Source organism: Penicillium longicatenatum (assembly GCF_028827895.1).
Source record: "Penicillium longicatenatum strain IBT 33135 chromosome Unknown contig_6_segment0_segment0, whole genome shotgun sequence".
NCBI classification, from domain to species: Eukaryota; Fungi; Ascomycota; class Eurotiomycetes; order Eurotiales; family Aspergillaceae; genus Penicillium; species Penicillium longicatenatum.
This window is the reverse complement of record NW_026643123.1, coordinates 1,320,451-1,348,104: the sequence shown is the minus strand read 5'-3', so window position 1 is coordinate 1,348,104 and position 27,654 is coordinate 1,320,451. Positions and strand designations below refer to the sequence as shown.

General features: G+C 48.9%; 13 protein-coding genes across 13 annotated transcripts; 8 read left to right on the top strand and 5 right to left on the bottom strand.

Annotated features, from left to right (window-relative positions):
* Positions 1–3,142: 3,142 nt before the first annotated feature.
* N7484_008707 (bZIP transcription factor) lies at positions 3,143–4,095 on the bottom strand (the record flags this gene model as incomplete). The annotated part of the gene is made up of 3 exons (XM_057119094.1): positions 3,143–3,283; positions 3,344–3,879; positions 3,933–4,095. 3 exons carry the CDS (start codon positions 4,093–4,095, stop codon positions 3,143–3,145), a joined length of 840 nt encoding a protein of 279 aa, XP_056968649.1.
* A 3,633-nt stretch (positions 4,096–7,728) lies between these two features.
* Positions 7,729–9,590, bottom strand: N7484_008706 (sugar porter family MFS transporter; the record flags this gene model as incomplete). The annotated part of the gene is made up of 6 exons (XM_057119093.1): positions 7,729–8,085; positions 8,138–8,244; positions 8,294–8,459; positions 8,514–8,638; positions 8,694–9,173; positions 9,227–9,590. 6 exons carry the CDS (start codon positions 9,588–9,590, stop codon positions 7,729–7,731), a joined length of 1,599 nt encoding a protein of 532 aa, XP_056968648.1.
* A 1,170-nt stretch (positions 9,591–10,760) lies between these two features.
* Positions 10,761–12,099, bottom strand: N7484_008705 (branched-chain amino acid aminotransferase, cytosolic; the record flags this gene model as incomplete). Its single annotated transcript, XM_057119092.1, has 3 exons — positions 10,761–11,463; positions 11,514–11,811; positions 11,868–12,099. 3 exons carry the CDS (start codon positions 12,097–12,099, stop codon positions 10,761–10,763), a joined length of 1,233 nt encoding a protein of 410 aa, XP_056968647.1.
* A 74-nt stretch (positions 12,100–12,173) lies between these two features.
* On the top strand, positions 12,174–12,380 carry N7484_008704 (uncharacterized protein; the record flags this gene model as incomplete). The annotated part of the gene is made up of 1 exon (XM_057119091.1): positions 12,174–12,380. One exon carries the CDS (start codon positions 12,174–12,176, stop codon positions 12,378–12,380), a length of 207 nt encoding a protein of 68 aa, XP_056968646.1.
* Positions 12,381–12,760: 380 nt separating this feature from the next.
* Positions 12,761–15,495, top strand: N7484_008703 (putative protein kinase Scy1; the record flags this gene model as incomplete). The annotated part of the gene is made up of 2 exons (XM_057119090.1): positions 12,761–14,204; positions 14,258–15,495. 2 exons carry the CDS (start codon positions 12,761–12,763, stop codon positions 15,493–15,495), a joined length of 2,682 nt encoding a protein of 893 aa, XP_056968645.1.
* Positions 15,496–15,907: 412 nt separating this feature from the next.
* N7484_008702 (mRNA-binding ribosome biosynthesis protein NOP4) lies at positions 15,908–18,055 on the bottom strand (the record flags this gene model as incomplete). The annotated part of the gene is made up of 1 exon (XM_057119089.1): positions 15,908–18,055. One exon carries the CDS (start codon positions 18,053–18,055, stop codon positions 15,908–15,910), a length of 2,148 nt encoding a protein of 715 aa, XP_056968644.1.
* Positions 18,056–18,214: 159 nt separating this feature from the next.
* On the top strand, positions 18,215–19,213 carry N7484_008701 (DNA repair protein RAD10; the record flags this gene model as incomplete). Its single annotated transcript, XM_057119088.1, has 1 exon — positions 18,215–19,213. One exon carries the CDS (start codon positions 18,215–18,217, stop codon positions 19,211–19,213), a length of 999 nt encoding a protein of 332 aa, XP_056968643.1.
* A 518-nt stretch (positions 19,214–19,731) lies between these two features.
* Positions 19,732–21,827, top strand: N7484_008700 (FAD binding domain-containing protein; the record flags this gene model as incomplete). The annotated part of the gene is made up of 7 exons (XM_057119087.1): positions 19,732–19,840; positions 19,891–20,132; positions 20,182–20,292; positions 20,340–20,484; positions 20,538–20,692; positions 20,743–20,900; positions 20,963–21,827. 7 exons carry the CDS (start codon positions 19,732–19,734, stop codon positions 21,825–21,827), a joined length of 1,785 nt encoding a protein of 594 aa, XP_056968642.1.
* A 529-nt stretch (positions 21,828–22,356) lies between these two features.
* On the top strand, positions 22,357–23,028 carry N7484_008699 (uncharacterized protein; the record flags this gene model as incomplete). Its single annotated transcript, XM_057119086.1, has 1 exon — positions 22,357–23,028. One exon carries the CDS (start codon positions 22,357–22,359, stop codon positions 23,026–23,028), a length of 672 nt encoding a protein of 223 aa, XP_056968641.1.
* Positions 23,029–23,048: 20 nt separating this feature from the next.
* N7484_008698 (fungal specific transcription factor domain-containing protein) lies at positions 23,049–24,620 on the bottom strand (the record flags this gene model as incomplete). The annotated part of the gene is made up of 1 exon (XM_057119085.1): positions 23,049–24,620. The coding sequence occupies one exon, from the start codon at positions 24,618–24,620 to the stop codon at positions 23,049–23,051; it is 1,572 nt and encodes a 523-aa protein (XP_056968640.1).
* Positions 24,621–24,784: 164 nt separating this feature from the next.
* On the top strand, positions 24,785–25,021 carry N7484_008697 (uncharacterized protein; the record flags this gene model as incomplete). Its single annotated transcript, XM_057119084.1, has 1 exon — positions 24,785–25,021. The coding sequence occupies one exon, from the start codon at positions 24,785–24,787 to the stop codon at positions 25,019–25,021; it is 237 nt and encodes a 78-aa protein (XP_056968639.1).
* A 730-nt stretch (positions 25,022–25,751) lies between these two features.
* Positions 25,752–26,237, top strand: N7484_008696 (nuclear transport factor 2 family protein; the record flags this gene model as incomplete). The annotated part of the gene is made up of 1 exon (XM_057119083.1): positions 25,752–26,237. One exon carries the CDS (start codon positions 25,752–25,754, stop codon positions 26,235–26,237), a length of 486 nt encoding a protein of 161 aa, XP_056968638.1.
* A 927-nt stretch (positions 26,238–27,164) lies between these two features.
* N7484_008695 (uncharacterized protein) lies at positions 27,165–27,410 on the top strand (the record flags this gene model as incomplete). The annotated part of the gene is made up of 2 exons (XM_057119082.1): positions 27,165–27,258; positions 27,307–27,410. The coding sequence occupies 2 exons, from the start codon at positions 27,165–27,167 to the stop codon at positions 27,408–27,410; spliced, it is 198 nt and encodes a 65-aa protein (XP_056968637.1).
* Positions 27,411–27,654: the final 244 nt, after the last annotated feature.

Below are 27,654 nucleotides of genomic sequence, written 5' to 3'. Positions count from 1 at the left end.
GTGGTAAGCATTCTATAACATCTGCTGAACTGAATAAGGTTCATAATCTCTGGACTGCCATGTGGACATAAGATAAAGCTCAAGATCTGATAAGTCTTCGCAGAATAGTATTAGGTTCGATTGGTCTAATTTTGGCGGTCGCTTCAGCACAGCAAGCATGCTATAGCTGATAAGAATCCTGTAAACCTAGAAACCTCTCTATCCCTAATCCGATCAACTGGGACGACTGGGCATAAGTGATGAAAAGGGCTTTGGTATTGCAGAAGCGTCCCAAACCACCGGATCAGCACATTCCCAGGGTAGATGCAAGCGATGTAACTATGGTCAAATAGAAATGGCATGCACCCATACCCTAGCCCAACATGGGATATCCCACCGTAAGTTGCATTGGCACCGTAACATGACAGGGGCAAAAAAGAAATAAATAAATGAATAAACATAAAGGGCGTTAGCCACGTCGTATAGTGGTTCTATTCAAAATCACACCAAACCTAGACCCGAGCTTCCTATCTTCTAGCCGACAAGGCAATGAATAATGACTGACGAAAGCCCAGGCTATTGACTATATTGACGTAGGCAGCTATTTCCGACCCGTGGTTGAAGGCGTGATTTGAGTATACACCCTTCTTTGTTCGGGATCCACCAGGACCCACCGAGCCTGTGTACAGTACTAGTTCGCAAAAGCGACGCACCCAGGTTCCCACATCTGTCCCCTGCCTGACTCGTGCTCGGGACTAGGGTTCTTTGCATCACTGATTTCTAATGATTGATAATGGCCATCACACTCATCCCTGGTCCTTGACTCAGTCCGAACCAAGCTATTTCTTGAGCCATGGTGTACCAGTTCAAACCAAACCACGTCACCTGGTAAAGGCCGCCTGCATTCCTTGATTGGTTGGGTTGGAAATGGAGAGATCACATGGAATTGTTCCAAGGCAGAGCGAGTACAAGTCTCCATCGGGGTGTCTCCGACCTTGAAAATAGAACGTTCGATCGCTAACTCGATCTAGCAGGTGGACAAGAACAGAACCCGCCGACTCCACCATGGGGCCAAACTAAAGTAAATTGCTGAAGACTCGATCTGCAGGTGGAAAAACAAGTCTGGTCGCTTTGCTCTACTGCTGTTTCTGCAGTCGTGGCATGGGGTCCAATTTTCATGCCGATCGGACCCCCATGAATCGGTGGGGCAACTTAAATCAAGTCAGTAAGCTCAGGAGTTAGAGTAGAAGTGCTTAATCTGATTTGAATGCAACGTTTCGGCCCCCCCTCGTGGCAATCCAGGATGGGCCAACTTTAACGACGGAAGTGGTGGAGACGGGGCAGATATGCCCTATGCCTCTCTCCACTGTGGACGTTTGTCATGTGGGCGTTTCCACGGAGAATTCTCGTGTTTCAAAATAGCAACCGATGTGATATCAATCTACTAGCGGCAGGAAACAATCTCCTATCTTTTGATTGTTCCCAGCTCGGTGGTTGACCGAGTGGCTCGCTAGAAATGCCCTCTCTTGCAGTTGCCCTCTTTGCACTTCAGCAAGGGACTGGAGACCTGACGAAGTCCAGAGTCCCTGAACTCCTGAACTCCGGAACTCCAACGTTCCCGAACTCCCACACTCCGGAAACCCAGAAACTCAGCAACATCCCGCAGATGACACCCAGCAGCCGTGTTTCATCTTTGCCTTCTGCCTTCCAAGGCGCCGATGAGATTCCCAAGAAAAAAAAAATTCAATTAAGAAATAGAAATAAAAATAAAAAACAACCACACCACAGACAGATAGCCAAGATATGCACACTAACCAAGAAGGGAAAATGGGGTTCCTATCCCCCAAACGTGCATGAATTCGGGCCCCCCCCTTAAAAGCCTTTAAGCCAATGTCCAGGGTCTAGCCAAATTAGCCCCTTTACGGACACGAAGAGCGCGGCGTCCAGACACATTCGTCTCGCCCTTTACGGCCGAAACTAACGGCCCAAGGTGTGCGCGGGCCACCCGATTGCAATTACCTGGGGCTGAGGTTCTTTCCCCCCCTCTTGTCTAGGGTTTGAAAGATTCTCATTGGAAACCACTGGGCTGGGAATGAGAGCAATAAATGAGCTTCAAAGCGAAAGGTAAATTGCTTTTACTTTTCCTAAAATAGAGAAGCGGCTCTTCCTCCGTCACATCCCGCCGGAACCTTACCAATCCTAGGCTGATCTGAGGCGACGAGGATGAGGTACAGGGCTGGAGGGGAGGGGAAAAGAGAGTTATGAGGCGCAGTCGCGTTGTCTAGCCTGGGCTTGGAGTTGTGATTAGTCGACTGCAGTAGTCCTATCTCCCCGAGTCGGGATGGGCTCTCGACCCAAGGGAGTGGGAATTTCTCGGATTATTGCATCATATCGGCTTTCGGGTTTATGGCGGGGGGACCAGACCAATCTCCAGGTGATGCACGGATGTCGGAATCCCGGGAGTTTCTGCAGCGATCCAGTAGATGGGAATCCAGCAGTATGGGTAGGCCACATGGTTTGAGTCATGGAAAGAGGTAAGTGATTCGGTCTCCACTTTACCCGCTCTACGGATACGCCTTGCAGGGTTCCATCAGCTCCTATTTAGGCAAATGTACTTTGTTTCAGACCTCGAAAGGGTAAACGGACATACCACTAGTGGGTATTCTTGGTACTTTCTGGGGGCCAGAAAGATGGGACGCCTTGTATTTTATTCCTCAACTTGTGTTTTTCCACGTTGTTCTCCCTTGGGGGCCAAGAACGTGGCCAATCGTCTATGCCGATCAAAACGTTATTGGACTGTCTACAGCGTACATCGCGGACTTGAAGGGAAAGCTGAAATTCATGAAAGGTTATTTAGATTGACCTTTTAGTTCCTGTCCCAACCTGTATACTTGAACATAGTAATAAACGCCTAGATGATGCTCGCTCATGCCCCAATGAAACAAAAAATAATAAGAAAAATCATAATCGACTTTCCCAACATCCGATAGTGGAGACTTCCAGAACCAGTAGGAAAAAAAAAAAACACAATCATCGAGTTCATTAAACCCCGTCCTTTGGACCCAGCATTACCGGAAGTACCCGCAAGACAAGGCGTACGCGTGTTTCGACGCCCCCCTCCCCCCCTTCCCCTCTCCCGAGACTTCCAGAGCGGAACCTTTCCTTAAGGCCGCAGATCATATTCGTACAACCCCGGCATAGAGCGAGGCGAACAAGGTGGCGATTGCGGTGTTAGGGGAAACGTGAAGATCGACGCCTCGGGCGAGGTAGAGACACGATCATCGTAATAAGAGAGCGAAGGCATCTGCAAACATCATAGAGATATTAGCTTCCGCGGGCGAAGATTTCAGCGAGCAAAATGTACCGAAAGACCCGGTTCGGGATGTGGTTGAGGACATAGTTCGATGCCGGCCATGGAGGCATAGCTCATACTGAATGGACTCATGATGTCCTCGTCGTAGGCAGGTTTACGGGGCGCTCCCATCGCGGTATTGGGGACCATCGGGACCACGGATGGGATCGTGTCGTTGTATTCTGGGAATGACAGGCTGCCGTATGTATTTTGCATGGTCTGATAGACGGGGATTTGCCCGTAGGTTTGTCGGTAGGCATCATATTGCGGCATGGGTGGGTAGGTGAATGCCGGTGGGGGAGAGGCAGAGAGTTGGCGAGTACATTGTTGGCCGAACATGGCGCGCTCATCGGGGGTGTGGTAGAAGTCATATGAAGCTGGTCGGTCTCCCGATGGGTGGGAAAGGTGTGGCTTCACGTCGGATTTAGAGGCTCGCTTTGTTCGAGCTTTGGGGGTAGCCTTGGGGGGCTCTGCATGGGATTGTTCTGGGGAGGCAGAAGATGCAGCCCGTCGCTCTAGATCCTCCAGACGGCGCTTCAATTTCTTGCCTTTGTTCTGTTAGCTGGTTGACAGTATGCTTCGTTTCGGGGGCGGCACTCACGATAGTTTCTTTGAGCAATTCGATTCTGAATGCGACGACGCTCCGCTAGATCAGAGATCTTGGTCCAATCTTCGTTGGGGTTTGCGTTTGGACTGAAAGCACTGCTATTACTGTGACTGGAAGACCGAGAGCCCGAACGGGCATCATAAGTAGAGCGCTGCATGATATCAAGTATGAAGGGGAAACACAGGTAAGGATTTATGGTAGGCAGCCATGGAGAGGGGCTAAAGATTGATTATATACTCGGAGGGTCGGAGAATGGGGCTCCTAATTCCGTAGATCAGCTGGGACGATTTTACTCTCTAAGCCCCTCTCGAAATCCGTTGCGATAACCATGCAGTCCGTGCTCGCATTAGACTCTGGACCTGCCATGTGTATTTGGGGCCGTAGATCGTGAATTAATTGGATTTTATTTTATTTTTTTGGTCAGTTTCGTTCCATCTTACAGGTATGTTTCCCGCATGGACGGACAGGGATCATTCCGGCTTCAGCCTCGATGGTCTCTGGACCACGTTTTTTCGCTCTCGTTCTTATTCCCGTCGCCCCCAGACAGTGGAGAATGACGGAATCCTTGGACATCCCCGTTGAAGGATTACACAGACTCCAATCCTCATGGATCCCGTCCAGAAATCTAGAAACCCAGAAACCCAGGTATGGAAGGTTCGATGCTCATTCGACATTCAGACCAGTCCCCGACACGATTTGTCCCAGGGGGGGGATGAAACGGGGAAATGCGTTGTCCAGAGGGGTTACACTAACATTCTTGGGGGGTTTTTTTAAAATGTTCGAATGGGTTTAGTGGTTTTGATTAGTATTCCATATTTGTGTCCCGATTTGATTTATTGATTAGTAGTGTTTTAACTTGACATTCACGTGGAGGACGGTGGCCACGTTTTGGGGAATGGGCAGGTCTTCTAGTCTTATTCCATCGAGGCCCTCTTGGCAGACTAGGGGGATAAAGATCTCACCCGTTGATCGTTGATCAAACCCTCAAGCTATGTTCATCCGGAGCCCGAGTCCACGGGGAGTGGAGAAGGAGCCATAAAAATAAAGGGTAATTTAATTATAAATCATACATGAATCATTTTGAATATTACAGGGATAGCCATACCCACCTGGGCGTAGGGGCGGAATCCCTTGAACCCGAAGGACTGGGACGCATTATCCGTAATCGCTTAACAATGCCTAGACGGAAGTGACCTTGGTGTAGCCCTAGTTCCCGCGTGGTCTATAATCCCAATTCCAGCCAATGTAACGCTCGTTGGTTTGGTGGTCCTGGTCTTCTTCTGAGCTGCTTCATCCTGGTAGATCAAACTAAAAAAGAAAACAAAAATAACAGGTCCAAAAAAGAAAGGATTACCGGGGGTGGAAAGGAAGTTGGCCTGGTTTGATTGGCGTAATCTGCAGCTGAACGGCACATTTCCCAAAGTGCTGACCAGCCCTGGGTTGGCATAAACGGAGCGGGGTCAATGACAATTGTTGTCAAACAATAGAGTGCGTCGGGTCTGATGATGTTTCCGTGGCAATACCGTGTGTAGGGCTGAGTTGTGATCCCCGAGACAGTGACAGCGGAACGAGGCTGTGCAAAAAACCCTTGGACTTTGGACTTCACCGCTCCTATCCACCAAGGCGGCTCGAACGTCAAGCCTTGCGCATCAATCCCGGGGAACCTCTTCCCTTTGACAACAGGGATCATAGCCAATCAGAGCGTGTGCTGAGTCCCCGGATGCTTGGGTGGGATTGCATATCGGGCCTTCTAGTCACCATCTAGAAAGAGGTCCCTGGCGGTGTGCATGACACGCAGACACGAAGCCTGCAGATAGTTTTCACCTTGCCCTTCCCTATTCCCTATTTTGGTGTGACGTTATCATCTACATCCTATTCCAGATTTCAAATTTGGAATGGAAACTCCGGAGATATGATTTAATACAACGGCCACGGCAATCTCCGATCCCTATGACGCCGGTTGCCCCAGACCTCTTCCAAGTTACACGGGAGAATGTAAAATGGACCGAGTTCGAACCGGATCCGGGAAAAGCTCCTGACTTGTCCTTTCGAGGGTCAGGCCTGGTCCAATCGTCTTGCACGTTGGACAAGGCGTCCAGTGTTGACGGCCTCAAGGAAATCCAGAGCACGCCCCATCTCCGACAAACATCTTCCAAGGGGGTGGGGGGTACTGCTTTTCTGGCATACCACCTGCGCGATGAACATGGTTTAACAGTCCTAATCACGAACAGAACTTTTCGAATTCAATCCCAACTAAACGACTCCTTGGAAATTCCTACGCGCCGCGTCATGGTCCATATTAAACTGGGCAAAGGAACGGTAGGTGGTACCAGCTGAAAGTTGCCCCTTGGACCTGCCTTTCCGTCAAGGCATTGGAATCGAGGCATTCAAATCGAAGCCGTCGATTGGCTATCTCGCTAATGTAAAACATTGTAGCCACCGCCAGGTAAATGTCACTCTGCAGTGGACAGACTCAGACTGAAACGCGAACTTCTTTTTTTGGCGCCACGTGGCAGACACGTGCTGCAGCTCGCCTATCCTATCTCTCTTGGGGAACAGCCTCATAACTGGTGTCACCTATCGTTACGCCCCGATGAAGGACTCGATCGTCAAGTTTGTTCGCGAGCTACTTATGTTCTAGGCCTGTTTGATCGTCGTAGACTGGATCCATTCACCCCTTCAACCGTATGAGTCGGTGGCTCATGTCTGTCAGCACTGTGTTTGTGCAAGGATACTAAGAACGAGAATTTGTGCAGGACATTTGACCTGCAGTCGGCCTTAGCTTGGATAAATTTGGCATTCTCCCTCGTATACGCTCCATGTACAACCGCATTTTCCGCCAAGCGGGGTTGGCATTTTCAGCTACGAATAAGGATTTAAATATAGGAAATATACTAAGAATAACCTGTCAAAACTTTGGAGCGGCAAACTCACACCGTAACTCTGTGTGTCACCATGATATAGCAAATAACATACCCCAGAGCGACTAAACCATAGTGCGACGAAGCATTCAGTCAGGAATGCCAGCAGGGGAGAGGCGGCGTCAAGATACATAGTCGAACCGACAGCATGTAGAATGTGAGAGCGAGCATATGGTTGCCTTCTTTACGCGATTCAGACCCCGTATCCTATAACTAATTTTAGGTCCAAATGAAATATACTTTCTCGCCTGATTTGTGTAGTTATTAGAATCAGTTCCTCCCAGCAACTCTTCTGGCCATATTCCAAGGTATTCTTCATAACCCATTCACTTAGAAATGAACGTCATCGGCCAAAATAGCACAGAACATCCACCTCTTAATTTTTAAAGTTTAGCATATCCGATAATTTGCCGATCCCTACATGCTATCAGTGTCCAAGAGAATGTCGGATTCTGATAAATGCTTCACACATGCCCTATTATTTCTTGCGGAATAGAAAACCTCCTAGGGTTTATATGTCTCGTAGCAAGCAGTTCTACCTTGACTTTATTTTATTTTCACAACCTCGGGGCCTTGCACCGGTTGTGATTGCTGAATGACGATGGCAAATCAACGAAGAAGAAATGCTGCAGGAAAAAAGCCGACAGTCACGCCTCCAGAAAATGCTCCAAGAAGTATGTATCGCTCGGATATTTAAATGACTGCGACCGAAAAACATGCATTGCTTAGATGTTGTCTTACTAAGATTCCTCGGTAAATTTCCGAAGTAAGGCCTAAGGAATTGACCGAGAATGTTCTCGGGCATACCTCGCAATCTTTCGGATTGCAGGATGATCAGAATGTAAGATTTCTCAATTCCCTGGCCCAAGTCACCCCTTGAACTCAACATGGTCGAGTTCCCCATGCTTTACATCGGGTTGTTCAACATCACCCATTGTTTCAGCCAGGCCCGCTCTCTTCTTCGCTTTGGCCTCATTAACAGCCATTCGAGCTCGAGGAACCACATTCCACTGAATAGCTTTGTGATAGAACTTTTGCTTCGACTCAATCTCCTGGTCCCGGTCCTCATCTGACAAGAAAAGAAGATCCACGGACTCGAGATTGAGGTAAGCCGTTTCGGGGTAGAAGCAATAGACAATGATTGCTGCAACGAGGTTGAACACCGCGAAAATGATATAGGTCTTATAGCCAATGTTCTCAAGAGCCGGGGGCGTGATTTCCACGACCTATTAGTCTCAAGTTAGTATTGCGAACGGCTATCAAGGCAAGACAACGTACAATGAAGTTTCCTAGAAAGTCGGCTGCGGCTGCCAATGCGGCTCCCTTGGATCGAATTTTGAGTGGAAGGATCTCGGCTGGGTATACCCACACTGTAGCCATCCAGCCTGTAAAAGTGTGAGAAGTGGGGTCATAAGAGGAGGGCGTGAGACTCACCCCATGTGAAGCAGGCTTCGAATGCAAATACGAAAAATACTGCTGCGATTCCAGACTGCTGAGTACCAATGGCGACTGTGATAGCCTCGCAGATCAGGACTACGCCCATCCCGATTGCCATGCTGATAAATAGACGTCGTCTTCCAACTGCGTCAATCATATACCACTGGATATAAGTTAGCATGGCTAGACCTGGTCGGACTCTGGACCTTGATCATACCGTGAGTAAAGAGGCCAAGATATACCACACTTGAAGAAAGCAACCCACGAACAACGCTCGCTCCTGAGACATACCCAGACTCTCGGTAAACAGCGTTGGTGCGTAGTAACTAACAATGTTGATACCTGTATGAAGTATCAATATGATAGACGAAGCATCCCGTGTACAAGAAAAGCTCACCTGAAGTCTGCTGCATGAATTGGATTCCAAGTGCCAGGAAAAAGCGCTTATTTGCAGCACAACCGCCGTCTGTAAACAACGACTTCCATGAACCTTCCTCCTCCGCTTCAATATTGATAGCGGTCATGATGTCTGACTTTTCTTTCTGAACATCCAAGTTGTCTTCTGCCTTATTGCGCAATTTGGCTAGCACCATAACACCCCGTTCAGGGGAGGGCTCATGAAGCATGAGCCAACGTGGGGTGTCCGGTAAGAACGGCGTGACGATGAGCACATAGATGGCGAAAACGGCTTGGAACGCTAATGGGAACCGCCACTGAATCTGACCAGGTTGAAAATAAAATGCATAGTTGATCCAGTATGCCAGCATCAATCCAAACAACATTGTTGTCAGCTGGCAAGATACATGCCATCCTCGTTGGCTGGGTAGACAGATTTCACTCTGATATACGGGGGCGACTGATGTTAAAAAGCCAATCCCTAAAGTCTGTGAGTTGGTATCCGCGAAGCATGTAGTGCATCGATAGACATACCTAAGCCAGTAATGATTCTGCCCACGATCATTTGAACTCTCTCCACACAACCACCCATTAATGCAGAACCAATGACAATCAGAGCTGCTCCAACCATCAATCCACCCTTTCGACCCATCCGCTCCACAGTCAACGCAGCGATGATTGCTCCAAATACCGCCCCAACGTCATATAAAGCAGTGATAGTACCGGTCATAACCGTACTAGGATTGCCCATTTCCGCCAGCCAGTACTCAGAAATCACCACGCCCGACATGACACCTTGATCATATCCAAATAATAGGAATGATGCGGAGCATACTGAGGTGATGGCAGCCACCAACGGAGCCCCTCTCAGACCGCGTAGACCCGTTTTATCGAACATATGGAGATATCAAGACTTGAGTTGAACGCTAGGACCGAGTCATGCAGGGACCGAGACTTTATACCTTTAGCCGGGCCTATCTATGAGGTATTTGGCCCGAGACCGAAATGCGTGGGGGTGGATCTGGGGAATGTGGGGGATTCACTAGCTAATCCTCTCCGTTGACCCTGTGTTCTTGATCGGTATGGAAACGAGTCAAGTGGAGCCCGAAGGGATCGTATCGCTAATTGCCCGTTTGGGGCTTCCCCGCCATGTCGATCAAAGCTTCGTGCCAATTGCTTGTCTTCGGGTAATAACCGGATTGACCCACACAGTCGGACTTGGACCGTAGACCTTACGAACCTTGGAAGTGCTTGCAGAGCGAGCCCAGCGGGGTATGCAGCAGCAATAAAACTTAACGTGGAAGTTTCGCTGTTTGTGGGACGAGATCATCGTGTAACTCCAGTGCGTGTCTGGCAGTACGTCATGGATGGCTATAGCTAAGCTGTTTGATGGTCCGCTATAGGGGTGATATTCAAGCGCTCAAGTAGTCAAGGTTTATATATACTATAAACATATAGGCTATTTCGTGTTCAAATGAGACGCAGAATGTCTGGAACCGAAACATCCGTCGTGCATCTCTGCTGCCTACAGCTGCATCCTTGTATGACTGCATGACGGACTTGGTCCGAGATAGGGGTATTGCATCATCTGATTATTAAGTCCTGTGGTATTGGAACAAGGCTGAAATGAAGCTAACATGTAAGACCCAGGTTGCTGCACAGTCGCTAGGCTAAAATCAACCACATTCCAACCCAATGACAGTAGTCGCCCCCTAGTAAGGTTACTGATATTGTAAATCTCCATATTCTGGATATGAGGGTAGTTATGGGAGAAAATTTGGTTTCTATAAATAGCCCGAAAACAGAACCTACAGCTCCCAGAGATTTACTTCATGTTCTTGACCCGAGGAATATGACCCAAGCTCCAGCTTTTGGAAACCATCAATGCTGGAAAACATATGCAAACATGCACATAACATAGAATTAAAAGAAACAATAAACCCCAACAGGTCCAGGCAGCCAACGCCCTTGTGTCGTTCCTTTTTCGCAATATACCAAGTCACATTTAGACCACGTGACTATGAATCAATTAGCATCCTTTCTCCATACTATATTCGAGGCAATGAACTTACCTCCACTCGTGTGCCTCATCTCCGTGCTGGATGGACTCAATCCAGTTCTTCATCTGGAGAGCAATCTCTCCGGCCTCCTCATCCTTCTTCAAACCGCAGTCCACCAGCTTACCACGGTAGCTGATGTTCCGCACGGGGCTGACAATGGCTGCAGTGCCAGCACCGAAGACCTCAATCATGCGGCCTTCCTCGGCAGCCTCCGCGACGTCGGACATGCGGATCTTGCGCTCCGAAATAACCCAGCCCTGGGGCTCTAGTCTCTCACGAGCGAGAGCGAGGACGGAATCTCTTGTCACGCCCTCGAGAATAGTGCCGTCGAGAGGAGCAGTGATCAGCTCCTTCTGACCGGTCTCCTTGTTCTTCAAGGCGATGAAGAGGTTCATTGTGCCGACCTCAGTCACGTATTCCTCTTCACCGAAAAGCCACAGGTTCTGTTGGAAACCGCGAGAAGCAGCCTCGAGCTGGGGCAGAATGCAAGGAGCGTAGTTGGCACCGAGCTTCTTGTCACCAACACCACCGGGCCAGGCGCGGACAGCGTAATCGGTGGCCTCAAGCGAGATGGCCTTGAAGCCAGTCGGGTAGTATGGTCCGACGGGGCTAGCAATAACAAACAGAAGGGCCGAGCCAGGAGGACCGACACCTAGAGTCTTCTGAGTACCAATCATGGTGGGACGGAGGTACAGGGAGTAACCACGAGCACTGCGACAGGTTAGGTAGGTCATCCACTATTGTTATGCGGGTTTACTGACTCCGGGATGAAGCGATCATCCAGCTTCACAAACTCTCCAATCAACTTAATCAGCTCATCACCATCGAACGTCGGTAGGGCAATACGCGCGGAGGACTTGTTCAGACGCTCCATATTCTTGTTCGGGCGGAACAAACGAGTGCCACCGGTCTTGTCCTTGTATGCCTTCATTCCTTCGAAACACTCAAAGGCGTAGTGGAACACACAGGTGGAGGGGTCCAAGCTGAGGTTCTGGTAGGGAACAATGCGGGGTGTGTGCCAGCCATCTTCAGCTGTCCACTCGATCGAGAGCATATGGTCTAGGACACAGCCGAATTAGCCGTTGCCGGCGAGGCGGGAGAATTGAAAGCATTACCGGTGAAAGTCTTGCCAAAAACCAGGTCCTTGTTAGGAGTGAGCTCCTTGGGAGTCTGGGTCTTGGTCACGGTCAGTTTGGAGGCATCCAAACTGGCCAATTGTGCGGCCGCGGTGGCACTGAAATTCCTCTGCCATAGCCGGCTGGCGGCGGTGGTCTGCGAGGACAGGATCCGGGGCATTGCCAGGCCGGTTAGGGCCGTTCGGCGGGTCAATTGCTGAAGGGACTTCATGGCAGGATATCGGGTCACCCAAGGGAAGAATGTGAAAGGATCGAGATGTCGCACGGGGGTTTTAAATCGACAATATGACTCCGCACGCAACAATCTTTCGGAGCTCTGGACAAACTCCGGTCGTGCCAACCAGAGCCGGCACAGGCTCACCGCCCGCTCAAATGAGTCAAAATGAGCCCGATCTCGCCAATCATCGCGTTGACATTGTATGGAAAGACCCGCCGACTTCGGATGGAGTTGGGGCGGCCTACGGGCCGTGGTTGGGCGAAACGCTCGGCTGATAGAGATTCTGCTGTACTCCCCTTTGTATCTTAATTGATGTTCCGACGCAAAGCGCGGGGGAGAGTCACATGATTTATTCGAGCTTTGGTCCACGTGATCATTATGATAGGAACACTGTTGGATGTTATCATCAGGCAGTTCGGCTTCCGGATTGAAGTGAACCGACAACTCAATTGGTTTTGGGTAGAACGAGCGCATATACCATACTTGCGCTGTTATTGGTCGCCAACCCCTTTCTTATTTGATCAATTCTCGGCATCCAGTTGTTTCACCAAAGTCATGCCTATCATCAACCCGAACGCGCTGTGAAACGAATGCCCGTAGTCAGATGCTGTCCCACTTCTCATGATTTAGTTACTCTCGAAAAAGAGGCGCCAATATGTTTACTTCAGCGTTGAAGTCATTTAACTCCAACATCTCTGCCAATTACCAGATCGCGACCCACCCCACCGTCTACTCGGGCCCCTGGAAAATCCACGATGCCAAAAAGAAGTCGACAGGAACGGCCGCCTCGGTATTCATCTTTGAGCGCAAAACTCTCGAACCGCGTTCGGGAGGCTTTGGGTCCCGTTCGGGGTCTTCCTCGAAAAAGCTACAAGAAGATGTGATCGAGCGACTCAAGCGCGAGGCCAGCAATCTGGCCCGCCTGCGACACCCGTCCATTCTCCAAGTGCTGGAACCCGTGGAAGAAACTCGTAGCGGCGGTCTTATGTTTGCAACGGAGCCCCTCACTGCATCGCTGTCAGGACTGTTGCTCGAGAAGGGCGAACAAGAAAGCGCTCACGGCGCTGGTACACGCTCTGGTCGCTACATGGTGGAGGAGGCCGACGGCAGTCGGAGAAGACGTGACTTGGAGATCGATGAATTGGAGATTCAAAAAGGATTGCTGCAGGTTGCGAAAGGCCTGGAATTCCTTCATGAGTCTGCAGGCCTGGTACATGGCAACTTGAACCCAGATGCTATCTACATTAATGCCAAATCAGACTGGAAGATCTCGGGACTGGGGTTTGCAGGCCCACCGGACTCCTCGGAGACTAAGTCCTCTCTCCCACCTTTGGCCGTATCCGAGGTTCTCTATCAAGATCCAAGGCTTCCTTCCTCGGTGCAGCTGAATATGGACTACACGTCACCAGATTTTGCCCTGGACTCCAATGTGTCACCAGCCGCTGATCTGTTCTCGCTGGGTCTAATAATCATTGCTCTGTACAATTCACCTCATGCCTCGCCGATCCAGGCACATGCCAATTTGTCAACCTACAAGAAGCTCTTGAGCTCCTCGTCTACCACCCCATCTCAAAGCAACAATTTCCTTTGTTCAAGCCCTATTCCTCGCAATGTCTTATCCCAGGTGTTGCCCAGATTGATCACGCGACGACCAGCCCAGCGCATGAATGCACGGGAGTTCCAGCAGTCTCCATATTTCGACAATGTTCTAGTATCCACGATTCAGTTTTTGGAGTCGCTACCGACGAAGAATGCGAGCGAAAAGTCACAATTCTTGCGTGGGCTACAACGGGTATTGCCTGACTTTCCCGCCTCGGTTTTGGAAAGGAAAGTGCTGGGCGTTTTACTGGACGAGATGAAGGATCGCGATCTTCTTCCACTCATTCTACATAATGTCTTTGGTATTCTCCAGCGCATTCCTAATGGACGGCGCGCCTTTCCCGAAAAGATTACACCTCGCTTAAAGGAAGTCTTTGGGACTGTGCCAGGGAAATCATCTGCACAGGAACGCGACTCCAAGAAAGATGCAGGCCTTATGGTCGTGTTGGAGAACATGAAACTTGTCGCGGAGAATTGCTCAGGCCTGGAGTTCAAAGACGGTAAGCTAACATTATGCCCTCAAACTGAATACGGAGCTAATCATCTTTGTTAGATATTTTGCCTTTGATAAAATTGGGGCTTGACTCACCTACCCATTCCCTAGTGGATGCTTCTATTAAGAGCCTACCTGTCTTTCTTCCCGTTCTCGATTTCAGCACCGTGAAGAATGAAGTTTTCCCTCCGATCGCCAGTACATTCAGTCGCACCAGCAGCCTTGCGATCAAGGTCCGGGGTTTGGAGGCATTTGTCGTACTCTGCGGAGGATCCCTTGATGGGTCTAGTCTTGAGGATGATCTTTCTGGCACGGTGCAACCAAACAAAACTACCAAATCATCTATTCTTGATAAATACACCATTCAAGAGAAACTTGTCCCATCTCTCAAAGCAATCAAGACGAAAGAACCTTCGGTGATGATAGCAGCATTGAAGGTTTTCCGTGAAGTGGGCAAAGTTGCAGACACTGACTTCCTTGCCCTTGAGGTGCTTCCAGTTCTTTGGAGTTTCAGCCTTGGACCTCTTCTGAATCTTGGGCAGTTCAATGATTTCATGGATTTGATCAAGTCATTGTCTGCCAAGATTGAGAAAGAACAGAAGAGAAAACTGCAGGAACTTTCGTCCGGTGGCGATTCAGGTGGATTTCAAAACGGAACCAGCGGTCTCTCCCAGTCAGCGACAGATCTCACCTCTCCGGACACGGATACTGCAAGAAATAACTTTGAGCGTCTCGTGCTTGGAAAGAGCACGACTCCTTCGGCTAGCAATGGAATGGATATGTGGGGTAGTCTTGAACCAGAAGCATCTGCGTCCAAACCGACTTCCACATCGCCTGCGTTCTCATGGTCTACGAACAATGGAACGGCCCTCAAGCCAGGAAGCTCATCTGGTCATGGCTTCCGTTCCATTACTCCAGATCAAAAGCTGAGTTCTTTCCCATCTCTTGCGCCAGCAAGACAATCATCGCCCGCAGCACCGGCTTTCCCCACCATGCAACCTATGCAGCCCATGCAACCATCATCACCAACTTGGGGCGCTCAAGCTCCAGGAGGAACTAGAGCAGGCTCATCATTAGCTTCACTTTCTGGTATGGCAGCTAGTACGCCAGCTCCTCAGCAGGCACCCAATTACTCAGCCTTCTCAATTCCACCTCCACCAGGAGGAATGAACTCGAATAATGCCATGAGATCCCCCTTGGGCATGAACACAACTACAACATTCCCAACTCAGCCCCAGACTCAGTATCAACCACCAGCACAAAAGCAAGGATTGGATAAATACGAAAGCTTGATATGAAGGGAATCATATACGTGCTGTTGACCATTCCGGTTGCTGCTATATAGGAAGTGTGCGGTCTATAATGGCCGAATGAGACAGTACACTGTGTTGTTAGAAATTAGGAATCTCCTGGTGTCGCAGTTGAACTCAAACATGGGTCTTTGTTAATTTATCTGATGAAGCATGACATACTAGCCACAAGATGTACAAAAATCGCGTTTTAGATGCTGTAGCCAGGTTTATCAGGTAGAGAAACTGCCCTCCACAATAGTACGTTATAGACTTAGAAATAGGTTAATCACAAATGCTTTTATTTCCAGAATGTTTGGTATCCAACATTAAATGAAGAAACGGATAGAGTCAAGCCACCAGGCTTGGATACATGGGCATTGCCCTCACTGTACATACACAAAAGACAGAAAAACATCCACTAGCCCTTGCGACCCCTGCGCTGCATCCGCTTCTTCGCGATGATGCGGTTGCGCTTCGCAACTTTGTTCTCCTCCTCGTTCTCTGCTTCCTTCGCAGCCTCCTTTTCAGCCGCACGCTTCCTCTTCTGACCAGCCTTCTCCTCCTCGGCCTTAGCCTTAGCCTTCTCCTTTTCAGCCTTGTCCTTCTCCTGCTTCTCTTGCAGTTCTTGACGACGCTTGATAACCTGTGCGTTCTCAATGGCGAACTCGACAATTAGTCTCTTCTTCTTATCTTTCTCGCCATCTGTTTGAGCACTAGGAGGGATCTCAACGGCGTGGCAGTTGAGCCAGCGAAGACCCATTAGTGCGTGACGGTGAGTATAGTACTCGATGAAACCGTAACCACGGCTACGACCACCACCAGCTTTCTCTGAGACCTTGGTTCCCTCGCGGGTTTCGTAGACAACCATAGCCTGTCGTACGATACCCACTTTCTTTTCTTTTCTCAATTGCTCCAGCTCCTTCATGGTGTCCGCAGATCGGAGAACCTCCTCTTTAGACAGGGGCTGTCGGCGTTCCTGCTTGACTTCAGTGGCGAAGCCAACGACGGCTTCACGAGCAAGTTGTTTCAGATCTTTCGACGTAATGTGCTTAGGAATGTTGCGAACAGAAAGACGGCAAAGACTGAGGTGAAGGGCGGGGTTCTTCTTGATGACGGTTTGACGGTGGTTGTGGCTCTCCTCGCGCAATTTGATCTCGGACGGGGAAAGCATCTTGTACGCAGGGGAGTTGGAAGGAATAGTACCCTCCGACAGAAGGTAAAGACGTCTCTTATCCTTATCACGGACAAGACGGTGTGATACACCCTCCTCTTCGAGTCTTGTAGCTTCCCGTTTGTTCACGGCGCGGGCGACCTGGAGCACACGACCATCCATAGTATACTTTCCACTGGGGTCGGAGCTTTCATTCTGCAAGATGGAGTGCTTCATTGCTGGGTTGTTGCGCTCTTTGGTGGCAGCAGGTGGGCCTAGGTTCTTGGGGGCGCCGCGTACACAAGTGATGGCATCTTCGGGCTTCCAGAAGCACACGAATCCAGTACCACGGGGTCGCTCAGTCTCATGGTCCACCACGATACGAGCATATCGCAGAGGTCCGAATTGTTTGAAGTGCTCGTAGAGTGACTCGTCGTCACAAGTGAAGGGGAGGTTGCGTAGGAAGATGGTTGAATTGTTGCGGTCGTCCTCTTCCTCTTCTTCCTCTGCCTCCTCTGCGTCATCCAGGTCTTCCAAGTCTTCCATGTCTTCATCTTCATCCTCGTCCTCATCCTCGTCTTCATCAGATCCCTCTTCCTCGGAAACTTCCTCTGAAGCATTTTCATCCTTCATCTTTACATCATCGGATTCTTCCTCCTTCTCTTCCTCCTCCTTCTTTTCTTGATCTTTCTCTTCCTTCTGTTGAGTGTCCCATACCTCCTTCTCGACAGCCCAATCGACAGCCAATGTGCGACCATCAATCTCCTTGCCGTTCACCATCTGGAGCGCCTTCTCGGCATTCTTTCGACCCCGGATAGTGACGAAACCAAAGCCAGCAAGTGTGTTACCCTTTTTAGGGAGAGTCGCGTACTTGACCAACCCGAAACTGCGGAAAAGGGCGACCAAATCGGCTGGCTCTTTGATGCTCCAAGGCAAGTTGCGAACAATCAATTTCGGAGGCGCATTTGATCTCTGGTCCTCCCGATCTTGTTTGCTTTTGAGGCCAGCAGCAGAGGGAACACTCTTGCCAAGCTTTTCGTCAATCTCACGTTGACGCGCTTGGGCGTAGTCGACTCGAATCTTCTTGCCGTCGAAGGTGGATCCGTTCAGCTCCTTCAAAGCGCTCTCAGCATCTTCGAGGTCGGCAAAGGTCACGAAACCATATCCCTTTGACTTCTTTGTCTGTGGATCGCTGACAACAGTGGCATGTTTAATCACGTAGGACTGGGAGAAGTACTCGGCGAGGCTCTCAGTGGTCGCCGAGATGGGCAACGATCGAACGAAGAGTGTTCGCTTCGGTTGGATTGGCGCATTGACATCTGTGGCATTGGTCTTGGGGGCATCATCCATTTTGGCATCGACTTCATTGGTAGATTCCTCCGGTGAGAGGCGTCGTTTCTTGTGTGGCTCCGCCATGATAAACGTATGTAGAATAACAAGAGACTGGCTGGTTCGTTCTTTTTTTTCTTCCAAAAATTGACGGCAAAAAAACCATGGCGGTGAGCACGGGGAGTGGGTCCTGATAAGCAGCTGTTATCCTTTATCGTCAAGTATCCCAGTTCCACCATTACCACCATGGATGCTCGGTCCGCAGCAGATTCACAGGCGCAATTTCGTAATGGAGGAGCATCCAGCCCCCAGTCGTCCGGTCCCTTACCTTCCACCCCATCCTCTGGACCGCCCAAAGTTCAGCAACCAAAGCCACAAGCACTTCCCAACCGGTCTGGGCCTTCCGCGATTCTCGTGTCTACGCGACAAAAGGGCAATCCTATTCTGAACCACATCAAGCTTGTGCCTTGGGAATATACCGAGACTCCCGCTGACTATGTGATCGGGGTGACGACATGTGCCCTGTTTCTGTCTCTGAAATACCACCGGCTACATCCCGAGTACGTTTACTCACGAATTCGACTCCTCGCCGGCAAATTCAACCTACGCATTGTGCTGGTTATGGTTGACATCCCCAATCATGAAGAAGTACTTAAAGAGTTGTCGAAAACGTCTATCGTCAACAATCTCACCCTAATTCTTTGCTGGTCCGCACCCGAAGCTGCCCATTACCTCGAACTGTTCAAGTCATCTGAGAATGCACAACCCACTGCGATTCGTACCCAGCAAGCGCAGTCATACAAAGACTCCTTAGTGGAGTTTGTCACAACCCCTCGCACTATCAACAAGTCGGACGCTGCAAGTCTGATATCCACATTTGGAAGCTTACAGAATGCCGTCAACGCCCAACCAGAACAGATTAACTCTGTTCCTGGCTGGGGTGAGAAAAAGGTCCAGCAATGGTGCAATGCTGTCCGGGAGGATTTCCGGGTTGAATCGACGAAAAAGGCTGCGGCTCCTCGGCCTGCAACGCAAACTAAACCACCAAGGCTTACAAGTCGGCCACGGCAGGCTGAATTTGATGAAGACGAGGAGATCCTACGAGCTGTGCTGGCAGAGAGCCGCGAGACAGCAGCGGTAGAGGCAGCAGCGCACCAGAGCCCGCCGAAGTCAAGTAAACCGACCGAGGAATTGAGTGACGGTATCATGGCTGCTCTAGCGAAATTGCGAGATACCGACGGATGAATATCACGTCGACACGCGAAAGCAATTTTACCGATCCTACAATTTCTGGGTCCACGAGATCGAAGCGACTCGATACGCGTCCCCAAAGAATCAGATGAAAGAAATGAATGAGGCTGAAGGGTCTCTAAGGGCATCTTTACCAATCTCATGGCCACGAATGAGATTCTTCTGGTGCATGTCCTGGCCCTTCTGGGGCACGATGCTGCGAAAGCAATCTTGGCTCAAAACAGGGGATCTAGACGGAAAGAGAAGGACATTATTTGAATTTTTGGTCTAATGAACCAAAACCCTAATTGAGTATCATGCATCATCAGCCAATCCTTGGCTGAACCCCACGGAATAAGACGCGTTCTCATTCTCCGTGGATTTCCCACTTCCCCGCTCTTTCCCACCTCCAATGTGGGGAACCCGCATAGTTACATAGCCTTAAAGTCCACGCCTCTGAAGCACGTTATCTCTTGACACCATAAAGCCTCCATGTAGCAAGGATCTCATACATCTAGAAAACAAGCCGCACAATGTCACCACATTTCCAAAGCGCACCCTCGGATGAGGAAGTGCCAATCCTGATTGTCGGAGGCGGCCCATCAGGTCTTCTTCTGGCCTTTTTGCTCGCTCAGCTGAACGGTAGACACCAGAAACCCGCCCGTGATATTGAACCAACTAACAGGACATAGTCCAATCATTGGTCGTTGAACGCTATCCAACTAGGCTAGCAGCTCCCAAAGCACATGCGTTGTCGCCCAGATCTCTCGAGTTCTGCCGCCAAGCGGGGTTGGATGTGAATGAGATTCGCAAAATCGGCAGCCCTCGTCAAGATGCCTTCTGGGTCAACTTCATTACAAGCTTGGCTGGTAAGCAAGTTGGTCGTTTGCCTTACGAGCGCATGGACCAAGAAGTCCTTCACGATACTCCAACTGTAAGACGACCTTCAAACCTCATTGAATACTACGCTCACGCCTTGCAAGATGATCCACAATATTCCTCAGCCAGCCTTTGAGGAGTTTATTGCCAAACGACTGTCCAAGACCAATCTCGTTGAGATCCGTAAGAACCACTCATTCGTGAGCCTGGAGCAGGTTAGTCATGCATCATAAGATTTGTTCTAATACTCATTCATAAATAGGGAGATGGATATGTCGTGACCAAAATTGAGGATCGTGCGTCTCAAAGGGAATACAACGTCAAATCCCAACATGCCATTGGCTGCGATGGCGCCAGAAGCGCTGTTCGAAAGTATCTTGGTATAGAAAGCGACGGAGAAGAAACTTGTCAGTTGAGTGTTCGACTGCGTAGACTTTCCATTGAAATTAACAGGACCTAGGTGAAACCATGATGACAATCCATTTCAATGCTGATTTGAACCCCGTGATCAAGGAGCGAGTTGGCATGCTGCACTGGATCATGGATCCGTTGGTCTCTGGGTTTATCATTGGGTATGATCTGTCTGGAAACCAAGTGCTGATTTGCAACTTCGATGTGAGTATAGACTATTGGACAAGGCAAACACCTACTAACGAAGATGGCAGTCTGATAAATACCCCGTCAAGTCCTGGGATGAAAAGCACTGTCGCGAGGTCATTGATGCGGCCATTGGGGTGAAAGTGCCCTATGATATCCTTAGCTACCGGCCATGGGTTCTTAGTCGAAAAGTAGCTCACTCATACCGCATGGGTCAAGTTTTCCTGTGAGTCTATTTATGAACCAGGCTCAAGTCTATACAATGACTAACATTGAAATCTCTTGCAGTGCTGGCGATGCTGCTCATTCATTTCCCCCTACCGGCGGACTGGGTCTAAACTCTGGTCTCGGGGATGTCCACAATCTGGCATACAAGCTCGCAGCAGTCCACCACGGTTGGGGTGGTGATAGTCTGCTCGACACCTATCAAGCCGAGCGTCGACAAGTGGCTCTAGTCAACTCTAACCAAAGCGTCAAAAATGGCAAACAGATCTTCGGTCTTCTCAAGGCACTAGGCACGACTGATCCTGATGTGAACATTGCCCGACAGAATCTCTACCACAACATTCAAGACCCAGAAGCCATGGTCGAGATTAACAAAGGGATCGAAGGTCAACGGGAGCATTTCGACAACCTCAGATTACATATTGGATATATCTATGGTGATGAAGAGATCCCCCCCAAGGTATCCATCTTCAAACCTTCTTGTGTACCCGGGGCCAGACTTCCACATGCATGGATCAAGGCTACTCCAGGACAACTGCAGCTTCCTGCAATAGACAACAGCTATGTGCAAGAGTTCACTCAAGAAGAAATCTCCGCGAAGCAATACTCGACTTTGGATTTGTGTCGCCTCGATACATTTACTTTGGTTGTTGACAAGATCAATGCGACTCATTTCCAGTCGATGATTAAAGAGGCACTTGAGACTTTGCCTGAAGACATTCGAAAGATCTTGCCCCTGCAGATGGTTGTATTGGGTATCGATTTTGATCTGCAAACAGGACCAGAGAACCAAAGCTGGATGGATTTGATGGAAATAAAGGATCAGGGTATTCTTGTTCGTCCTGATCAACACATTCTGTCTTGCATTGCGAGCAAAGCTGGACCAGGGGTCTTGGTGCAGGCTTTGCAGGAGCATCTTGGGTGGTAGAAGGGACGATACTAGATACCTCTCAAAGTCCATATACCCTTTTACTGTGTTCGAGTTGCGTCGATCCTAGAGCATATTCCAAAGATTATCCTGCCAAATGCTAAATGCCGATCAAAAACCACCGCCTAGTCACCTGGACTTGTAGCCAGAGAGTAATGAAGTATATCTTCAAATAGCTAATCCCAACCGATTATCCACGCATATCACCTGCAGGAACAAGTGGGAAGTTCTAGTGGTAAAGTTCCTCGCCGTTACCGTTCCATCCCCGTTCAAAGGCTCAACCCTAGCGGTTTCAACGAATCTCCGAATCTCCTGAGAGTTTAGCCCATACGGACCTTGCGGATATACAATATTTCCTAATACTCCACTAATAACATGTATAACATGTATATCCGAACATAATCTACCCCGCTTCCCCATTCCCCATCTTCCCCACATGAACTCCATAGTATATGTGTACACTCAATTTTCCAGAAATCTTCCAAATCACTATCACTTTCAAACTCCAGCACTCATCCACAAAGCCACCATGACATCCTCAATCCCTCCAGGCCTGGCCCTAAAGGACGCCAAACTCCTCCTCGAACACCCCTACCTCCCAATGGAAGCAGGAGTAGCACATACCTCCGACGGAATGTGTCACGTCGCAGCCTCAACCTACATGAAAAACTGCACAGGTGCAATGATAGATTGGTGGTTTGGCTGGATCCACACAACAGACCAATACCTCCTCTGGCACCCACGCGACCACGTATATTCCGACTGGGAAGGTCCACGCGAAAACAACAGTACCTATATTGGAGGCCACCACTTGGTACACGAGTATATCGGTGGAGAGCTTCAAAAGCTGAAGATCTCATTCAAGGACCCGAGTGAGTACTTCGGTGCTGGATGGGAGGCAGCGTTTAAACAAGCCGGGTACTCGACTGCTGTGTGTGGGAGAACGGGACAATGGGATGACGGAAAGAATGAAGTTATCTATATTGGCCATTTGATTCACTTGATCAAGGATGAGCCGGATGGAGTGCGGATGCGATCCAGGTTCTGGTTGGGGGATGTGGATGGACTCACGGATCCGGAAATGAGGAAGGCGGCTGTTCCGTTGGAATTTGCTACGGGGCTTTTGAAGCATGCTACTGAGGAAATGGCTATTTTGGCTACTGTTTTGCCTGATATGTACAACAAACACTCCAACAAGTAAGCTGTGATAGGAGAGTAAATTCAACGGCGGCTTTCACGCGCAATGATTGCTAGTCTTCCGATGATATCGCCCATCTGGGCTGAGACACCCCACCTTGATGCGACGGTTTTGAGAATGACCTGTAAGGAGTTAAGTTCATCGAGGAGGTTGATGACCGTCGTATCACCCTGACCCGAAACCCCTAAATCACTTAAAACATCTCCTGGACTCGACGAAGAGCATTCCTGGGCATTTGGAGAAAGATGACTCTTCCAAACGTCTAACCAAGTATATCTTTCTGGGATCTCAATGACAGGTCCATTAAAAAGACAAAGAGTAGCGATTATCATTGCGGAGGTGAAGACTGCAGTGGGAATATGCATTGCCCTGTAGACTTGACTGAGAGGAAGGGTATCAAGAAGACGTGTGATAGAGATTGCATGCAAAACTGCACGGAATGCATCGGCTTGCCCAACCCAATGAGTAAGATTGAGATTCCCAAGCTGGCTCTTAGCATGAATTCCACCGAGGATTTGTGGAAGCTCGTAGTGAGCACAGAGCCATCGATAAATTGCAATTGAAGGGGCAGTAGTCTCAATAAAGACACAATGCCACCTGATAAGGATAGGAAGGCGATGAAAATCCGACGCAGTTTCCGGCAGAATATTTCCCTGGTGTATATTGAGCATTGCTTGGATAATCTGGCTTCGAGATACGGTGCCAAATACTGGACCCCGGATTTCGTGTAGGTCAGCGATAAGCGATTGTAACCCTTCGATAATGACGAATATAGATAAATGTGAGAGTTGCAAGGGGTTTTCGGCATAACTTGGCGCAAAGATCCGCGTAAAGACCTCGCATATTGGTATTTGTGATTGGGTTGAACGTGTAATCTCCACTATCCATTCGTCGGCGGTCTTCGCAGCAAAAGCTGCATCTGAACAAGCCGTACCGAGACTGTTGATGAGATGTCTCGCACTAGCTGGTGAGCCAGACGCTTGCGATATCAGGCCATCGAGAACATAGTGGCCCAATATCGCTCTCCGTTGAACTTCGGTAGCAGCCCATGTTTTCCAGAGAGCGTCTTTATCTGCCTCGGGCAGATCAAGACTTGGGAGACCTGATAAAACATCTCGCACGGAGTACATGCCTGAGGTTCTAGCCCAGTAGAACCCCAATCCGTGAAAGACCGATGCAGTTGTTCGAATGCTAGTATTGCTTGATAGTAGTGCATATGCTTGCCCGATTAGAGCAGTCAAAGCCAGCTGCACGCCATCGCAGCTATCCCATGGTCCTCGAATTTCAATCAACGTTTGCCAAGTCGTGGCAACAGCGGTGTGGCCCAATCGCCAAAGCATTTCACCTTTCTCAGCAGCATCCTTTTCACACACAAAGAGAGATCCCAGAGCCACCATGTTCAGTAATAGAGGCGGAATGGTCTTTTGCGCCTGAAAAGTCTGTTCATGAATAACGGGAAAGCTTGGGGATATTCTTTTGAAGTACTCATGGAGACAGGAGTCCAAGAACGAAGAGGTAAATCCTGAGCGATGAACATCCGAATTAAGTCTCTTCGATAAGTCGTCAATCGTTCTGTAAATTTGATCCAATGCCATGTTGCCTGGGCCCTCACTTGCCCGCATCTCCACGTCGCCAGGGGGGACAAGACTTAGACCCTCATTCACCGCTGAACTAGGAAAGTCTACCATAGGGAGTGGTACTACTGGAGCCCCATTGAGGTCAGACATCAGCCATTCAAGAAGATTTCCAGACTCCAACAATGCATGGCTTGGAAAGTTCGGTTGTCCTAAAGAGTCAACCGGAGGGCAATGAGTGGCTGAATCATTGGAAGGGGGAGGTTGTGCGACTGAATGGTCCATCCCGTTTGCCCATCGTGGTGGTTGGGGCTGGGAGTCATTGCTGTGCAGTCTCATATGTCTTCCGAGGACATCCTGGCGCCCGAATCGCCGGTCGCATTGGTGGCATTGGAACGGCTTTGAATTCGCATCTGCTCTAGATAAATATCATGTTCATTGAATGTTTATCAGTGTGTCTCACGTGTCCTTTCATGTCTCTGGAGATATGTCAGTTCTTTTCTTCTCGGGAGCTCCGAATCAAAACGTACTGTCAGGTGTTCTAACTTGGTATATCTCTTGTTGCACTGTTGGCATATGAAGCGCTTAGCTGAGCCCATACTATTCACATTTTGGATTGACCGAGAACTCATGGCGCTAGCATACAAGCTTCGTTGAATGATGAAATGCAAGTGGGAAAAGGTGGGGGAGCCGAAAGCCGGAAGGTGGGGATGATAACTGCCGAACTGGAGTGCGCCACATTGACTGGATCTTGAGAATTGAACTCAAAACTGCAACGGATTATAGCCTGAATAATACGGAAATATTTGTGAAATTATTCCGGAACGTTCTTAATGATGGTGCTTTTACGACTCAGCCTATATCCTACATCCGAAGAAAGTACATAGTTCCGATATAGTCGAATAACAGGAATGTGGGGACAATTAAGACAAGAAGTCGGCCCCAGGTACGTCAGCCTAGTACCTATGCATGACTATGTATACCTACTAGAAATATTCGGAACAGGACCACCTCCACATGATGTTCATCTATAAATGACCCCAACTCAGGTAGCAGTATTGGTCTCTACATTTGAACCCCAAGCACGTAAGAAACAACCTTGGATATCTTCTCACAGCCAGGGCCCTGGAAACCCGAACCAAATCAGCCACAATGTCCCTAAAACATTTCCTCAGATACATTCAAGCCTTCAACGCAAAGGACTATAAACTCCAGCACAGCTTCTACCACCAAGATGTCACCCTCACCATCCCCGATCCCGAGATTGGAACCCTAATTGGCTCAACCGGAATCATGAACCACTATGCCAAAGTACACGCCGACGCCCAAGAAACCGTGGTCCCGATGTTCGTGATGATCGACGGTCCACGCATCTTCCTGAGCATGGAAGCCTATTTCCTCTACACCCGACCCACCGACCAGGCAGTGCATAGCCATAAGGTTAAACCCGGGGATGTGATTCGAGTCAAGGTATGGGCTGTTTACGACATGATAGATGGGAAGATGGCAAAGATCACGTGCAATGCATTGAATGATGAGTATCTGGGGCAAGTCGATGTGAATGGTTTGATTCGGGAAAGCTGGAGCCGGGTGGATGAGAATGTTAAAGCGTGCTGGAAACCTGCTTCTGTGCTGTAGTAAAAGTCAGAAGCCTACAGTGCCTAACTTTGAAAGTCACTATATGCCTGCCCAGGTTTATTCACGAAAATGACATTCGGAATTTCCAAAGATCTATCTAAAATATAGTCATTATGATAAGATCGATACCTAAGCCGGAAATACCAGTTCCGTAAAGTGGTCGGCAATGGAAGAGAGAAAGCGGAGGTGCGCCGTAGAGTAGGTATTTTGAGGCCATACACGTTCCCAAGATTATTTTTGAATATTTCCTAGTGTTTGCATCATTGCAAGGCTGGAAGCTTTACCCTAATCAGATGGTTTCTTCTTATGAAAAAAAATGTATTCAAATTGATGCCCTTTAGTTCCTATATCGTACACATTCTGCTTCTGACATCAACTTTGGCCTACCATACCTGGTAACCGCCTAATTTGAACAACGTTGGTGAGCGATTCGGGGAGTGATCCTGTATGATAAATTCTTCAAACTGGAATGTTTCATAATACTGTTTCATATCCCAGGATCATGGAGGGCAAACCATTGATCACCAAAGAATTGAACAGTCTATTCGCCTCAATGGATATGCAGTAGTTGGAACCCCCTTAGAAACCCGAAGTCTAGGATAAGCAATATTTCCTTTTTCTGAACTAGTTCGCTCAAGCCAAGATTATAGCCAAGCCCATAAGCAACTCAAAGAGGTATCTGTTTTAGTACACTTCGGGGGCGAAAACGTAAGCACTCTACAACGCCACCCATCTGACCCCAGAATCTATACGCATACGAAGTAGCAATACTAAACTTGGAAATCACAATGGCTTCAATGGCATCTTGGCACATGGTTAAATAGCTTCAGAATTCTCGATAATGGAAAATCATCAACACAGTCAACTCAAACAATCCAATCAGCTACACTCTACTCAACAGATCCCCGATCAACCAGACCAATCAAAATGCAGTTCATCACCGTCATCATTGCTACTCTGGCCGCTGTCGCCGCTGCCTCTCCTTACCCCGATGCTCTCGAGAAGCGCACCTGTGTCGGCAGTGAGTTCGATCCAGAAAACAAATTGGAAGCATAGCTAATTATCTTAGACTACAAGGTCGCCTGTGAGAACGGTGGTGTCCCATGCTGCGATGGCTGGCAGTGTGTTGGTTCCACTGAGTGGAACGCCGGTGTCTGTATCCCGAACTACTAGGATCGAATGGGGTTGATATTTGTGCGGGCATAAATAGAAATCTATGATTTTTCCTTCTGTTTTGATTACTTCCTTCTGTTCATTTCTAGTAGAGAAGCCTTGAATCCGTAGGAATACTATAGTCTTAGTCTTTGTAACTGGGGACAAGATGGGATCCGAGGTTTGTAGATTGAAAAAAGTCAAATGCATCCATTGGGTATTGTTAATTGGATCTCTAACCACATTTGAACAAAGCAGAAAGACA